The 17,613-nt window shown below is 42.9% G+C and overlaps 1 protein-coding gene across 1 annotated transcript in view; it reads right to left on the reverse strand.

Moving 5' to 3' along the window:
• The window catches only part of LOC124117380 (mannan-binding lectin serine protease 1-like), a 37,649-nt gene extending 20,489 nt beyond the window's left edge, over positions 1 to 17,160 (reverse strand). Inside the window, exons 1-7 of the mRNA XM_046479214.2 lie at positions 16,926 to 17,160; positions 10,245 to 10,437; positions 6,574 to 6,752; positions 4,427 to 4,536; positions 4,050 to 4,152; positions 726 to 923; positions 104 to 310 (exon numbers count right to left, since the gene is read on the reverse strand). Of these exons, the coding sequence (XP_046335170.2) occupies positions 104 to 310; positions 726 to 923; positions 4,050 to 4,152; positions 4,427 to 4,536; positions 6,574 to 6,752; positions 10,245 to 10,437; positions 16,926 to 17,061 (1,126 nt within the window). The 5' untranslated portion in view covers positions 17,062 to 17,160. The remainder of the gene's footprint in view (positions 1 to 103; positions 311 to 725; positions 924 to 4,049; positions 4,153 to 4,426; positions 4,537 to 6,573; positions 6,753 to 10,244; positions 10,438 to 16,925) is intronic.
• Between the last annotated feature and the right edge of the window lie 453 nt (positions 17,161 to 17,613).

Genomic DNA, 17,613 nt, shown 5'->3' on the forward strand with positions numbered 1-17,613 from the left:
TTAATCACAACAACTTCTTCGGTAAATGGAGCCCCGTGTAGTTTTGCTGAGTATAGGCAATGCAGCAGTTAAATGCAATGTATATACATTTCCAAGAGCTTACCTTGCTTGGATTGGTACGTGACATTCACGTGATCATATATGCAGTCAAGGCTCTCCTCAAGGTCGAACGTCTGAACATTTAAGATGACCCTTTGATCCTCGGGTGCCCGGATGATGGTTCGGCACCTCTTCCTCTGGAGATAATGGTCTTCATTGAACATCGGACTACTCAAGTGTGGTCTTAGCTCTGTAAACGTGGCGGAGCAGTCTGGAAGGAAGGAAGGTTTGTCAGCACCATACCCGTGCTCGTGGGTTTCACCGAAGTGGTAAACGTCTTAGACCTGCATCACTTCGGGCTTTCCTCCACATCAGCTTAATGGTAAAAGCGGCGTTAAACCAAACTCACTCACTTTAACGTACTCGATTCTGATTGGTCATATAATTCAATTCATATGATCATATAAGAAAATGTTGGGTTAGAAAAAGTCGATTTGAGGTTTCTAGAATATTTCTGTTAGGTATTTTGGGGGGATCAAATGACAGCGTATTGGGGACAGCGAGGAATTTGCTATTTGTTGCTTCTCTATTTATTGCGTCACGGTTGGTGCCTTATAATACAAATGTCACAGCGACGTGGCATACGCCACCATCTTGCCAAGATAAGGGTCCCTGGTCAAGCTCACCTGGGTCATATTCGACTGGTGTGTCGCCAAACACCTCCTCAGCGTCTTGGGCAGTGTCAGCAACAAATGAATAATTTAAGCTGAACCCCTTCTCGTTGACGTAGCCGTCGGTGTGGAAGTAGAGCAACAGGTTGTTGGTGGAGGAGACGATGTACCGTGGCGCGCGTCGCCCGCAGTAGGTGCCCAGCACGTTGGATGCTGAAAAAGTCATGTTCCATTCTGAAGTTGCACTATTTGATTGTAATGACCAGTATATTTAGCTATAACGGCGATTTATATACAATAACCAATTACCTATTGCCTGTCTCCCACTTGTTCTATAGACTCTCTCACCAGGGTGCCTTGTACAAAACAACCTTTACTAAGGTTGACCTTAGCTACTAAGGTTGACCTTAGTTACTAAGATTAATCTTAAGGCAACCTTATGAAAAAGCTACGCCCGTTGCACAAAGGTACCTTTGGACATGGTATCCCTTGATGCATATGTAGGCCGCTTCGTCGTTTGGTGAAGGCCGTTTTATGGGAATAAATGTTCCATCGACGGCACCGAGAAGTTTTGGGAATGACCAATTCTATAGAAACCTTGCTGTACCTTAGTTTGCTGCTCGTGACTCCAAGGAAAAGTTATATTGTCTAAGACCGTGCATATTGCCTTTACCGTAGAATGAAAGCCTCTCGACACGCTTGATTTATCCATACCATGCAAATCTCCAATTCCAGAAAGAAATTCCCCTTTTCCTAAATATCTCAGCGTAAGTAAAACTCGAGATTCCACTGTCATAGCGTATGAACGCTGTGTTGGTCTTTCGACCAAAGGACGAACTTTGTCTACGAGAGAAAATGGCTTCGCGTCGTGTCTTACGCTGTATGGTGTGATCTCGGAAAACACGTTGTTTTCTTAAACTTCTCTCAGTTTCCTCACACATCAGCAAGAAAGTAGCCATGTTGAAATTCAATGAAGTGTGAACCTTAGCCACGCTAAAGTTTGGTCGGATCAACCTTAAACTTTCACCATCACTGAGGCTACCTTAGCGTTAGGTAGTTTTATGCAACAGGAAATCAACCTTAGTAAAGGCCTAAGGTTAAAACGTAAGGATATAAGGTAACCTTAGCGCTAAGGTTGTTTTGTACAACTGCACCCAGATCTCTATATATATGGCCTTCTCTCACCGGACCTATTGCCCGTCTCTCAGCTGACCTATTGCCCGTCTCTCAGCTGACCTATTGACTCTCTCTCACCAGAACTATTGCCTTCCCTCACCTGACCTATTGCCTGTCTCTCACCTGACATATTGACTCTCTCTCACCAGAACTATTTCCTGTCTCTCACCTGACCTATTGACTCTCTCTCACCAGAACTATTGCCTTCCCTCACCTGAGCTATTGCCTTCCCTCACCTGACCTATTGCCTGTCTCTCACCTGACATATTGACTCTCTCTCACCAGAACTATTGCCTTCCCTCACCTGACCTATTGCCTGTCTCTCACCTGACATATTGACTCTCTCTCACCAGAACTATTTCCTGGCCCTCACCTGACCTATTGACTCTCTCTCACCAGAACTATTGCCTTCCCTCACCTGAGCTATTGCCTTCCCTCACCTGACCTATTGCCTGTCTCTCACCTGACATATTGACTCTCTCTCACCAGAACTATTTCCTGTCTCTCACCTGACCTATTGACTCTCTCTCACCAGAACTATTTCCTGTCCCTCACCTGAGCTATTGCCTTCCCTCACCTGACCTATTGCCTGTCTCTCACCTGACCTATTGACTCTCTCTCACCAGAACTATTGCCTGTCTCTCACCTGAGCTATTGCCTTCCCTCACCTGACCTATTTCCTGTCTCTCACCTGACATATTTCCTGTCTCTCATCTGACCTATTGCCTGTCTCTCACCTGACCTATTGCCTGTCACTCACCTTACCTATTTCCTGTCTCTCACCTGACCTACTGCCTGTCTCTCATCTGACCTATTGCCTGCCTCTCACCTGACCTATTGCCTGTCTCTCACCTGACCTATTGCCTGTCTCTCACCTGACCTATTGCCTGTCTCTCACCTGACCTATTGCCTGTCTCTCACCTGACCTAGTGCCTGTCTCTCACCTGACCTATTGCCTGTCTCTCACCTGACCTATTGCCTGTGTCTCACCAGAACTATTGCCTGTGTCTCACCTGACCTATTTCCTGTCTCTCACCAGAACTATTGCCTGTGTCTCACCTGACCTATTTCCTGTCTCTCATCTGACCTATTGCCTGTCTCTCACCTGACACATTGACTCTCTCTCACCTGACCTATTTCCTGTCTCTCACCTGACCTACTGCCTGTCTCTCACCTGACCTATTTCCTGTCTCTCACCTGACCTATTCCCTGTCTCTCACCTGACCTATTGCCTGTCTCTCACCTGACCTATTGCCTGTCTCTCACCTGACCTATTGCCTGTCTCTCACCTGACCTATTGCCTGTCTCTCACCTGACCTAGTGCCTGTCTCTCACCTGACCTATTGCCTGTCTCTCACCTGACCTATTTCCTGTCTCTCACCAGAACTATTGCCTGTGTCTCACCTGACCTATTTCGTGTCTCTCATCTGACCTATTGCCTGTCTCTCACCTGACATATTGCCTGTCTCTCACCTGACATATTGCCTGTCTCTCACCTGACCTATTTCCTGTCTCTCACCTGACCTACTGCCTGTCTCTCATCTGACCTATTCCCTGTCTCTCACCTGACCTATTGCCTGTCTCTCACCTGACCTATTTCCTGTCTCTCACCTGACCTATTGCCTGTCTCTCACCTGACCTATTGCCTGTCTCTCATCTGACCTATTTACTGTCTCTCACCTGACCTATTGCCTGTCTCTCACCTGACCTATTTCCTGTCTCTCACCTGACATATTGCCGGTCTCTCACCTGACCTATTGCCGGTCTCTCACCTGACCTATTGCCTGTCTCTCACCTGACCTATTGCCTGTCTCTCACCTGACCTATTGCCGGTCTCTCACCTGACATATTGCCTGTCTCTCACCTGACCTATTTCCTGTCTCTCACCTGACATATTGCCTGTCTCTCACCTGACATATTGCCTGTCTCTCATCTGACCTATTGCCTGTCTCTCATCTGACCTATTGCCTGTCTCTCACCTGACATATTGCCTGTGTCTCACCTTACCTATTTCCTGTCTCTCATCTGACCTATTGCCTGTCTCTCACCTGACCTATTGCCGGTCTCTCACCTGACCTATTGCCTGTCTCTCACCTGACCTATTGCCTGTCTCTCACCTGACATATTGCCGGTCTCTCACCTGACCTAAAGCCTGTCTCTCACCTGAGCTGTGTCCGTCGTAGATAGTGAGGTAGTCGTACTCACAGGGCCTCTTCTCCAAACTGAAGTCATCAAACTCCAGCTTCACCCGTTTATTTGCGGGTGCCTGCAAAAGGAGGCATTGGCCACAATGATGATATAACTTAGCTACTAACAAAGACATATACAAGAAACAATATGTAGAAACAAATTTTCCAATTCATTAATCATTAACGACTCGCAATTTCTAAAATTATCAGCTACACACAATCCTTGTACAAATTATGTGTTATGATAGTTCAGCGCCATACTGACACGAAAATATAAATGTATCCATCTGACATACGGACAGCCCACCACCACAGCAACTTGAGAGTGTTTGGCGAAACATGTATTCTAACCTTGATTTTGTACAAGCAGATGGTGTCGCCCTTGTAACGCTTTGGGTAGTTGATGGAGCGAATGGTCCCCGTAATCGCTGTCATGGTTCTATTGCACGTGGGGCTGGATGCTGAAAGAGTTGTTGATCAGGCTAGTTCCTGTCTTCATCAGTTTCGGGAACAAATTACGTTCACTTTCGTACACCGAAAATGTCAGCTAGTTTTCTATTTGAATGTATAAGGTGTTCGTCACTAAATATGAAATACGTGCCAAAGTCGGTGCCATGTACCAAATTTACAAAGTTGAAAGACAGCTCTGTCACTTGTGTCAGGATACGTCGGCGGTAAGGATTTACTTTCTATCTCTGACTGTCCGAAGTCCTTACTTTTCAGGTCGACAGGATGTTTCCAGAAATCCCTATTCACTTATTCATTCACACGATATCGCAATTCGCTATCGAGAGTTCGCTTCTCTTATGCTTCTATTCCACACAGAGCGCGAATCCCACGAATCGCCACGATTTTTAAATTTTAGGATACGTGAGGATTCGTGGAATTTGGCAAATATTCTGGTTCAATTCGTGACGCTCTACGATCTAGTTACGATACAGGTACGATAGAGTTACAAATATTCGTGGGATTCGGCTGGATTCGCATGAATATTGTCAAGAATTCACTACGATTTACAAGAAGTTATTACGAATACTGCACGAAAGTTAGGAATCAGTTAAGAATCAGTTAAGAATACGCCGAATGCATGTACGAATCAGGTACGAATAAAAATGAATTCGTGACTATTCTTGACAATTTCTGTTTTTTTCCCTCAAGATAGCTATGAAAAGGCCCCCACCCATATTTGGGCATCAGCTTCAAAATGGATGTCCAACGTAGATCATCTTGCTGAATCGTGAATTTCGTGTTATAATGGCACAATCGTCAGCAGCTAATGACCTGAAATCAATGTTAATTTCCTTATATACCCAATTTCCCGGCAATCGTAGCTGATTCGTGATTGGATCGTGAGCTTCGTACCTGCTTCGGCGTGTATACGTGGGATTCGTAGCCGATTGCGTAAAGCCACGAATTCACGAATTCACGAATCCCCGAATGAGTAAAGAATACCTACGAATGCCTACGAATCGATTACGATTCAGTTACGATGCCTAAGAATGCATTACGCATTTGTTACGAATTAACTACGAAATTTTTTAATCGGGAGTTCGTGGCCAAAACTTTGAACAGCTCAAAACTTTTGTCACGAATTCCCGATAGCTCAAGAATTGTAAGAACTAACTACGAATATATGCGAATCAGTTAAGAATTTCACGAACTGATAACGATTCTACTACGAATCCTAAAATTTATCAATTCGTGGGATTCGTGGTATGTGTGGAATAGTAGCATAAAGCCTCCCTTTCACTACGACCACGAATATCCCGAATCACCCCGAATCGGAAACTTTCGAAATTCGTGATGATTCGGCCAATATAATGCCAACTATCGTGGCTTATCGGGTTGAAAAAAATGATGAATGCCAGGAATAGGTTAAGAAACATGTACGAATTACAAGATTCATGTACGGATCATGCACGAATTGCTTACGACTAAGTTACGAATATGCTGAATGTTGTTCTTACTTAATTCTTACATGATTCGTAGTTGACTCGGGACTTTCGTGGCTGTTTCGGGATGTTTTCGGGTTGAGGACAAGAAATTTTGGGAACCACGAATCTCTAAGAATAGCCAAGAATGCAAAAGAATCGATTACGAAGCTGTTACGGAACATATGAATTCATTACGAATTGATTACGATGCAGCCCTTCCAGGGACGTTGTTGACAAACAAATATTTTCTCGCCGATTCGACGAACTCCCGCGAACTGTACGAATGTTTGGGAATTAAATAAGATTCATTTAAGAACTTCAAGAAATGATTGAGATTTATCTACGAACATGTAAAATTTCCTATTCGGGGTGATTCGGGATATTCGTGGCCGTGGTGAAATGGGGGCTTTAGCCGTCCCCGGATCCTTTAATCGTAGCTGTGATTATGATCCTTTTGTTGGCATCGCGCCCTGCTTGTGGGATTTAACAAGTGCAATACGTTTTCCCCTACAGCAGGCTGACATTCCGAGATATTGTCGAAGTCATTCACTCAAATATTCTCACCCTCTTCAACTTTGCGTATTTGAAACCGAAAGCCGGGCGCCGTAACACTTTCATCCGAACGGAAGTAGATGTATAACTTTCTGGAACTGCTGATGAGACGGACATCTCGACGACCACAAAATTTACCAATGGAGTGCGAAGATGTAGGTGCCCCGTCAAATATTTCGACAAAGTCAAAACTGAAACAAAAGTCAGAAGCAGTATGAAATAAATCCTTTTCGTATTTTTGTCGAAAAGCCAATAGACATTTCAACAACATTATGCTATTCCATATAATCACGGATTTTGATTTGAGCCTGACAAACCAGAGAACCCGGACACTCGTCCGTTTTGTCACACAGTCTTGTGGGTAGTAGGTTGTCATTCTGAATCTTTATGCACTGAACAGATGAGATGCTTTCACTGGGCTCTTTTATTGCTAGTTGAGGCGGGTACATCAATCGAAGGGGGTCGACTATTTGACCATTATTGAACGACATCAGATATCAGAAATTTCGATTCATGTGCATAAGGAAACGGGTCAGGAAGAATGGGAGCACACTTGGGAATGCCTACTCCTTGCATGACTGTCCTCTCCATGTATCTATGAGGAAGTCCGGTATTTCACATATTGTTTTCTCAGTATTCTTCAGAGGAACGTTTGTTTTCATCAAAGGATAAGAATTTATGGATGAACAACTTCTTTATTACAATTAAGAGCGACGTTTCGGTGTGGGTTCTAACACCGTTATCAAGCAAGTGATTTACAGAGTGTGGTTGGCAAGTATATATACAAGTAGGAGGCAATGTTTATACAGTAGAGTAGATATTGTTATACTGGAATAGAGAAGCCTGCTATGTACCGTCTTCCCGAGGCAAGAGAGTTAACTGACTTTAAAAGTCCAGTTTCCACCCTTGTCGAACTAGGCTGGAATTCCTGGGCTCGATCGTAGCGCCACCAGTGGCTATTACGAGTAATGTCCTTTCTATGCCTCTCCCATTGACCAATCAGATTCAACCTCTCGTATCACTTGCATTTGTTTCAAACAAAACGGTGGCGCCCAGTCAAGACGATCTGATCGATAATCAAGAGCTATATTGTGATCAAACGAGTCTTACATCGCGAAGTGCATCAAATCACGTGAACACCTTGATTAAAAACATGAAAAGATATAGAAAATATCTGTTGACAACGAGTTAGCGGTGCACATGCTTTACAAATCCTGCAGTCGACCGAAATCTGCATGGCACTTTACGAACCGGATTTCGATTTCGGTGCGCGATTTTGATTGGACTATGCATAGACTCGTTAGCCCAGCCAAAATGTAACTCCATAATACCAGCCTAGTTCGGCAAGGGTGGAAACTGGACTTTTATAGTCAGTTAACGCACTTGCCTCAGGGAGATGGCTATGTACACACAAGGGTAGTGGTGACAATCATCGGTGAAGTCAGTGACATAAACAACATGATAACGGTGTTAGAACCTACACCGAAACGTCGCTCTTAGTTGTAATAAAGAAGTTGTTCATCCATAAATTCTTATCCTTACTTAGTACTCCAGCTTCTAAATGCCTATCAAAGACGTTTGTTTTCATGTTTGACACATTGCCCCTCCATCTTGCAGATAAGAGATGTAAGTTTATCTTTAGCACGTTTAGGGACAAATGTCCGATGGATCAAGGAATGCATGTGTTCTTAAATTTGTAGTGTGGGATAGTGATATACAAAATTGAAAAATCAAATATTCTGACAGAATTGAATTAGGTTCTTTTATGAGATTGCAACAATTCGAGTTAATCCTTCTTGAATTTGTGGTTCCCTATTGTCTTGAATCCGCTTGTCTGAAACACTCTCTGTGATTATGAAGAAAAGGCTGCATTGATCATGACTGTATGAAGTGAGTGAGTGAGTTGGGTTTAACGCTGCTTTTAACACTATTCCAGTTATATCACGGCGTGTCAGCTTAATGTGGGAGGAAAGCCCGAAGTGATGCAGGTCTCAGACGTTTACCACTTCGGTGAAACCCACGAGCACGGGTATGGTGCTGACAAACCTAGAAACATAATCGGGGCGAACCGGGATTCGAACCTACAATCATAGGTTTCTGGCGTGCCCAAGGGACGCAACTCTGCACAGTGAATCGCGTCGCCTTAGACGACTGGGCCACCCGTGTCCCCTGTATGAAGGATTATGGCTAATTGGTGACCACGTTGGTTGGTAACATAGCTCTATATACTAAGGTGGCCGAGAGGGGACATCGCTTTCTCGCTTTATCGCTTTATCGCGGTATAGCAATATTCCCTCTTGGCCACGATGTGGGTCGTATGCGTTATGTGTTTCTTTACGATAAAAAGTATATACGTAAAACAACATTAGTGAATGGTTAAACCTGACCTCAGTGTGTTGGTGGGTGGGTGGGTTGTGTGTGTGTGTGTGTGTGTGTGTGTGTGTGTGTGTGTGTGTGGCTGATGTGGGTTTTAATCATAAAAGAGAGCTGAGATTTTTCGAGTCGCATTTCAAATTATACATATGGACGGAATGTTGAAATTTTCTCACTATCTACTTAGATATAATTTAACAGTACAGACATATGTGCTTTTATAACAATCCACGTATTTCTGCGTAAAAAAAAAATTTGATTGATTTATGGCCCTATATTTAGCTATCAAAACAGATAGCAAATTACACCGCTTAATAGCGCTGAGCAGTACGTACTTCCTAAAAAGCAATAGTGTTTTCCTAAAAACAACGCTTATATCAACGTTTATTCTGTTTGCGGAGTAGATGTCGTCAAAGTGGAAGTTATCACCCAAGCAATGGTAATACTACCGGATGTCCATTATATAATTTTTAGTTTTTGGATGACATATTGTTCTCAGTAACCGTAATGTGGAAATAGATAGTTGATTGGTTTTATATTCAAGTTGGTATTTCCGCTATTCAAAGTGTTCAGTGAGGCCGTCTTATCAACAGTCATTTCTGAGACATAAATGCAAAGTATAATTACCGTATTCGACGTAATAAGCGCCCCGCTCTAATCAACGCCCACGGCGATATTTGCTAATATATTAGCACCCCTTCCGATTGATTAATGTACACAAGACTTATTTATTGGCGTATAATACGCACTCGTGCGTTATATGCACACTTAAATATGGGCAATTAGATTCGGGAAAAATATATATGTCGTACATAAACATTTCAGGCTGTCAGCATAAACCACGAAATTAATCTTTCAACTCTTTTTTTTTTCACCAAAATAATATCCTAATTTTGAGAGCGCCCTGGGCGCTTATTACGTCGAATACGGTAATTATGTCTACGCTAATTTTTTTGCATTTATAATTAACTCTAACGTTAATTTCAAGATTTACAGTACAACTATTCAAATGTAGTTAAAGAACACCCGATTCCTTGATATGACTATGGTTAGTCATAAGAGGAAGCGATAGAGCGAGAAAGCGAGAAAGCGATAGAGCGAGAAAGCGAGAAAGTGATAGAGGGAGAAAGCGAGAAAGCGATGTCCCCTCTCTGCCACCATAATATACACCAAGCAATGCACGTTACGATGTAGACGACCCTACTATACGAATGTCGAACCCTGGATACTGGATATGATCCTACAACACTAACGGTGATATCCTTATGTTGTTAATGAGGTCGTCCTTGCCTGGCAACCTGTAATCTCACCGGCAGTCAGGGCTGTACTCTAACAGGAAGTCCAGCGAAGCGAGGAGGATGTTCTCCCCTTTCCCCACAGTAATCTTCCATCTGCAGTTGGAGTTGTCGAAGTAGTGGTCGGGAGTCCGGTTGTAGCCCTCCACGATGGCGGCAGGCTGGTCCAGGCTAATGGTCTGGTTGGTGCACTCATACCGGATACGGGCTGAAATACAGCGTAAGGTGGTCGTCCAGCACAGGTAGGAATGCATGGTACATACACAGGGTAAGTGATGTGTCAGTCGGACAGTGACAGTAGCCAATATACATGTAGTTCCACCTGAAATCTGTTTCTTAAACAGTGGCGAAGCAACATATACGCAAAACAACAATTGTTTTTAATTGCCTTTCGCGGCAATCCATCGGTCTGTCCGTTAGAGTAACTGCCCTTTGTCAAAGGGAAGCTACTCTAACCCTAGTCTATGAGACGTCACGGCCACGGTCAGACGTTGTTGACACTCGGTCTGTCCTGTCATAACGTTAAGTGTGTCAGAAGTGTAGTCAGATGTACACACAGCGACAAAACGAAACATGGTAACAATTCAAATATATTTCGGCCAAATCCAACTATTTTAATTTGTGGTGAAGGTTTCAAGCCGCAGAGGTAGGAATGCATGGTACATACATACTACAGAGTATCGTACATACAGCTTATAGTGTCTGGTACATAAAGAATACAGTGCACGGTACATACTGGTATGGTATGGTACATACGGATGGCAGTGTATATGGTAAATACAGATGGCAATGTATGGTACATACATATGAGCGTATGGTACGTACGGGTAACGGTGTATGGTACATACAGATACACTGTGATATGTATGTACCATAAACTGTCATCTGTATGTACCATACACTGTGACCTGTATGTACCATACACTCTGATCTGTATGTACCATACATCATAATCTGTATGCATCATACACTGTGAGACCCGCGAAAATTCGGGGTAGAATAGGTCTATGATAAATAAAGATCACGGTGTGTGGTACATACAGATGACAGTGTATGGTACATACAGATAATGGTGTATGGTGCAACAGAAGGCAATGTATGGTACATACAGATAACGGTGTATGGTACATACAGATCAGAGTGTATGGTACATACAGGCCACAGTGTATGGTACATACATATAACGGTATATGGTACATACAGATCACAATGTATGGTACATACAGAAGGCAATGTATGGTACTTACAGATAACGCCGTATGGTGCATACAGATAACGGTGTATGGTGCATACAGATCACAATGTATGGTAAATACAGAAGGCAATGTATGGTACATACAGATAACGGTGTATATTGCATACAGATCACAATGTATGGTACATACAGATCACAATGTATGGTACATACAGAAGGCAATGTATGGTTCATACAGATAACAGTGCATGGTGCATACAGATCACAATGTATGGTGCATACAGAAGGCAATGCATGGTACATACAGATCACAATGTATGGTACATACAGATAACGGTGTATGGTACATACAGATCACAATGTATGGTACATTCAGAAGGCAATGTATGGTACATACAGAAGGCAATGTATGGTACATACAGATAACGGTATATGGTACATACAGACCAGAGTGCATGGTTCATAAAATAACGGTGTATGGTAGATACAGATTACAATGCATGGTACATACAGATGAACGTATGGCACATACATATAGCAGTGTGTGATACATACAGATGAGAGTATTGTACATACAAAAGATAATGTATGTAACATACAGATAACAGTTTTTCACATACATAAGGCATTGGTGCATAGAGATGATGCAACAGACAACTATGAGGTACATACAGAAGGCAGTGTATGGTACATACAGAAGGCAGTGTATGATACATAGAGATGACAGTGCATGGGGCAACAGATAACTATGTGGTACATACAGAAGGCAGTGTATGATACATAGAGATGACAGTGCATGGTGCAACAGATAACTATGTGGTACATACAGAAGGCAGTGTATGGTACATAGAGAAGGTAGTGTATGGTACATAGAGATGACAGTGCATGGGGCAACAGATAACTATGTGGCACATACAGAAGGCAGTGTATGGTACATACAGAAGGTAGTGTATGGTACATAGAGATGACAGTGCATGGTGCAACAGACAACTATGAGGTACATACAGAAGGCAGTGTATGGTACATAGAGATGACAGTGTATGGTACATAGAGATGACAGTGCATGGTGCAACAGACAACTATGTGGTACATACAGAAGGCAGTGTATGGTACATAGAGATGACAGTGCATGGTGCAACAGACAACTATGTGGTACATACAGAAGGCAGTGTATGGTACATAGAGATGACAGTGCATGGTGCAACAGATAACTATATGGTACATACAGAAGGCAGTGTATGGTACATATAATTGTCAGTGTATGGTGCAACAGACAACTATGTGGTACATACAGAAGGCAGTGTATGGTACATACAGAAGGCAGTATATGTGACATAGAGATGACAGTGCATGGTGCAACAGATAACTATGTGGTACATACAGAAGGCAGTGTATGGTACATACAGAAGGCAGTATATGTTACATAGAGATGATAGTGCATGGTGCAACAGATAACTATGTGGTACATACAGAAGGCAGTATATGTTACATAGAGATGACAGTGCATGGTGCAACAGATAACTATGCGGTACATACAGAAGGCAGTGTATGGTACATATAGATGACAGTGCATGGAGCAACAGATAACTATATGGTACATACAGAAGGCAGTATATGTTACATAGAGATGACAGTGCATGGAGCAACAGATAACTATGCGGTACATACAGAAGGCAGTGTATGGTACATACAGAAGGCATTTATGTTACATAGAGATGACAGTGCATGGTGCAACAGATAACTATGTGGTACATACAGAAGGCAGTTTATGATACATTGAGATGAGAGTGCATGGTGCAACAGATAACTATGCGGTACATACAGAAGGCAGTGTATGGTACATACAGAAGGCATTTATGTTACATAGAGATGACAGTGCATGGTGCAACAGATAACTATGTGGTACATACAGAAGGCAGTTTATGATACATTGAGATGAGAGTGCATGGTGCAACAGACAACTATGCGGTACATACAGAAGGCAGTGTATGGTACATACAGAAGGCATTTATGTTACACAGAGATGACAGTGCATGGTGCAACAGATAACTATGTGGTACATACAGAAGGCAGTGTGTGGTACATACAGAAGGCAGTGTATGATACATAGAGATGACAGTGCATGGAGCAACAGATAACTATATGGTACATACAGAAGGCAGTTTATGGTACATACAGAAGGCATTTATGTTACATAGAGATGACAGTGCATGGTGCAACAGATAACTATGTGGTACATACAGAAGGCAGTTTATGATACATTGAGATGAGAGTGCATGGTGCAACAGATAACTATGCGGTACATACAGAAGGCAGTGTATGGTACATACAGAAGGCATTTATGTTACATAGAGATGACAGTGCATGGTGCAACAGATAACTATGTGGTACATACAGAAGGCAGTTTATGATACATTGAGATGAGAGTGCATGGTGCAACAGACAACTATGCGGTACATACAGAAGGCAGTGTATGGTACATACAGAAGGCATTTATGTTACACAGAGATGACAGTGCATGGTGCAACAGATAACTATGTGGTACATACAGAAGGCAGTGTGTGGTACATACAGAAGGCAGTGTATGATACATAGAGATGACAGTGCATGGAGCAACAGATAACTATATGGTACATACAGAAGGCAGTTTATGGTACATACAGAAGGCATTTATGTTACATAGAGATGACAGTGCATGGTGCAACAGATAACTATGTGGTACATACAGAAGGCAGTGTATGGTACATACAGAAGGCATTTATGTTACATAGAGATGACAGTGCATGGTGCAACAGATAACTATGTGGTACATACAGAAGGCAGTTTATGATACATTGAGATGAGAGTGCATGGTGCAACAGACAACTATGCTGTACATACAGAAGGCAGTGTATGTTACATACAGAAGGCATTATGTTACATAGAGATGACAGTGCATGGTGCAACAGATAACTATGTGGTACATACAGAAGGCAGTGTATGGTACATAGAGATGGCAGTTCATGGTGCAACAGACAACTATGTTGTACATACAGAAGGCAGTGTATGGTACATACAGAAGGCAGTGTATGGTACATACAGAAGCATTTATGTTACATAGAGATGACAGTGCATGGTGCAACAGATAACTATGTGGTACATACAGAAGGCAGTGTATGGTACATAGACATGACAGTGCATGGTGCAACAGATAACTATGTGGTACATACAGAAGGCAGTGTATGGTACATAGAGATGACAGTGTATGGTACATAGAGATGACAGTGCATGGTGCAACAGTAACTATGTGGTACATACAGAAGGCAGTGTATGGTACATAGACATGACAGTGCATGGTGCAACAGATAACTATGTGGTACATACAGAAGGCAGTGTATGGTACATACAGAAGGCAGTGTATGTTACATAGAGATGACAGTGCATGGAGCAACAGATAACTATATGGTACATACAGAAGGCAGTGTATGGTACATAGACATGACAGTGCATGGTGCAACAGATAACTATGTGGTACATACAGAAGGCAGTGTATGGTACATACAGAAGGCAGTGTATGTTACATAGAGATGACAGTGCATGGAGCAACAGATAACTATATGGTACATACAGAAGGCAGTGTATGGTACATAGACATGACAGTGCATGGTGCAACAGATAACTATGTGGTACATACAGAAGGCAGTGTATGGTACATACAGAAGGCAGTGTATGTTACATAGAGATGACAGTGCATGGTGCAACAGACAACTGTGTGGTACATACAGAAGGCAGTGTATGGTACATAGAGATGACAGTGCATGGTGCAACAGATAACTATGTGGTACATACAGAAGGCAGTGTATGGTACATAGAGATGACAGTGTATGGTACATAGAGATGACAGTGCATGGTACATAGAGATGACAGTGCATGGTGCAACAGACAACTATGTTGTACATACAGAAGGCAGTGTATGGTACATAGAGATGACAGTGTATGGTACATAGAGATGATAGTGCATGGTGCAACAGACAACTATGTGGTACATACAGAAGGCAGTGTATGGTACATACATATAAGAGTGTAAGGTACGTACAGGTAATAGTGTACACAGAAACATAGAGGTTATCACGCGAGTGTGTTATATCCTGTAAATATCCTGCATTTGGAATAAACATTGTATTTAGCGAGCCTTGGCGAGCTAAATACATAGTGTTTATTCCTAATACAGGATATTTACCATCCCCAAACACACAAGCATGATAACCTCTTTATCATATAATGTCATTCTTTAATGCTGTGCTTCAAAATCGCTTTCACTCTCTCACAAACATTACCGACTTTTCCTGGAATGTGCGCTTTAATATTTATTACGTCACAGGGTAATTGATGTGTCAGTCGGACAGTGACAGTAGCCAATATTGTTCCAACTGAAATCTGTTTCTTATACAGTGGCGAAGCAACATATTCGCCAAACAACAATTGTTTTTAATTGCCTTTCGCGACACTGATTTTCAGTATATTAGACTGTTCTATTGATAATGATAGCAATTATCCCTGTAGTTTATCCAGTTTCCCGATGGTTAATTCTGACTCGATCGCCGAATGACGAGGGCGACGCCATGTTTGTTTATAAACAGTGAAAGTAGTCCCTACTTGACCTTTGATATTTGCATCTCTATCCGCATATGACCCCAACGGATGTCGTTTTTATCTGTTGGCTTTATCCTGCCGAGAAACCTATCCATTATATGATAATGCAGTGTATATGGTACACACAGTCAGCTGTCTTTGGGGACCGCCTCCGTGGTCTAGTGGTAGAGCGCCCGCCCGGAGAGCGGAAGGTCCGGAGTTCGATCCCCGGCCGCGTCATACCAAAAGACGTTAAAAGATGGTACTTGTTGTTACCCTGTCTGGCGCTCGGCATTAAGGGGCTAAAACAAGGACTGGTTGGCTCGGAGTCAGTATACTGTGTCTGAGTGGGGTATTCATGTTAAACAGCGGCATGGTATCTCAGTGAGCTAGCACTATAAATAGGCATCAGTCCGGTCTAGTACAAGCAGTCACACACACACACGTGTATGCACGTCGCTATATAAGTGCAATAATCTCGGACGCGACGTTAAACCCCATTTCACCTCACCTCACCAGCTGTGTTTGGTATCTTGTGGATACGGGCAGGAGCGTGTGGTAATATTCAGGGTTGGTGCGCTCGGGGCACAGCCGCTACTCGATTTGCAAAGTTAGGTCTTTTAGGCGTGCCAGAAACCTATGATCGCTGGTTCGAGTCTGTCTTCGCGCTTGTTATGTTTCTTAGTTTGTCAGTAACATCTTCGTGTAAACGTCTTAATATATGACCAGCATTACTTTCGATTTTCCTCCTACATCATGCTGATATGAAATATAATGTCCAAATCGGAGTTTAAACTAACATCACTTACTCATTCGGTGGCTCGGCCACATCAGAGAGATACGTTAGTGTCGTATTTCTGTACTAAATGTACGGAATGGCGACTACTTACCTCTCCGTTGCCGGTGAAGCAGTTTCCGCCAGAAAAGCCGGAGTTGCTGCTGTTGATTTTTTTCCGGCAGCGCTGACACAACGACGACGACGACGACGACGACTCCGACGAGCATCCAGAGCAACAGGAGACGCATGGTTGCTACAACTGCGCCCGCACGGGGAATGACGATGGCTGACTACGGCCGGTGTATGGAGTGGGACCACTTAGGTCACAACATCCGCACATGGTCTGCGATATTGCGACTGCAGACAAGGAAGTTGTTAAACACGTATTTATAGACGGTAATGCATCATAAAACTTAAACAACGAATCAGAATTCTGATGATATTCCGATGTGACTTGTCATGTCCAAAGACCATAATTTGCTAGTGTTATAAAGAAAACGGGTTTTCACTCATTTGCCTATGGCTCATAATTTCGACTCACATTTTCAAGGTTTCCGCAAAAATTGACAATTACAGTTGGTCAAATAAGGCCCTCGTGCTTCCTCGTCCTTTGGTGTGTGGTCTGTTAGCCATATTGGAATGATTGTCTTGCTAAGGCATCCAAACTCTTGTTCTGGGTACTTATCATTCAAAGTCGTCTCCTTTGAAACTGGGGCGGTCGGGTAGCCTTGTGGTTAAAGCGTTCGCTCGTCACGTCGAAGACCCGGGTTCGATTCCCGACATGGGTACAATGTGTGAAG

This window comes from Haliotis rufescens, unplaced genomic scaffold, assembly GCF_023055435.1.
Source record: "Haliotis rufescens isolate VD_foot unplaced genomic scaffold, xgHalRufe1.0.p SCAF_22, whole genome shotgun sequence".
NCBI lineage: Eukaryota > Metazoa > Mollusca > Gastropoda > Lepetellida > Haliotidae > Haliotis > Haliotis rufescens.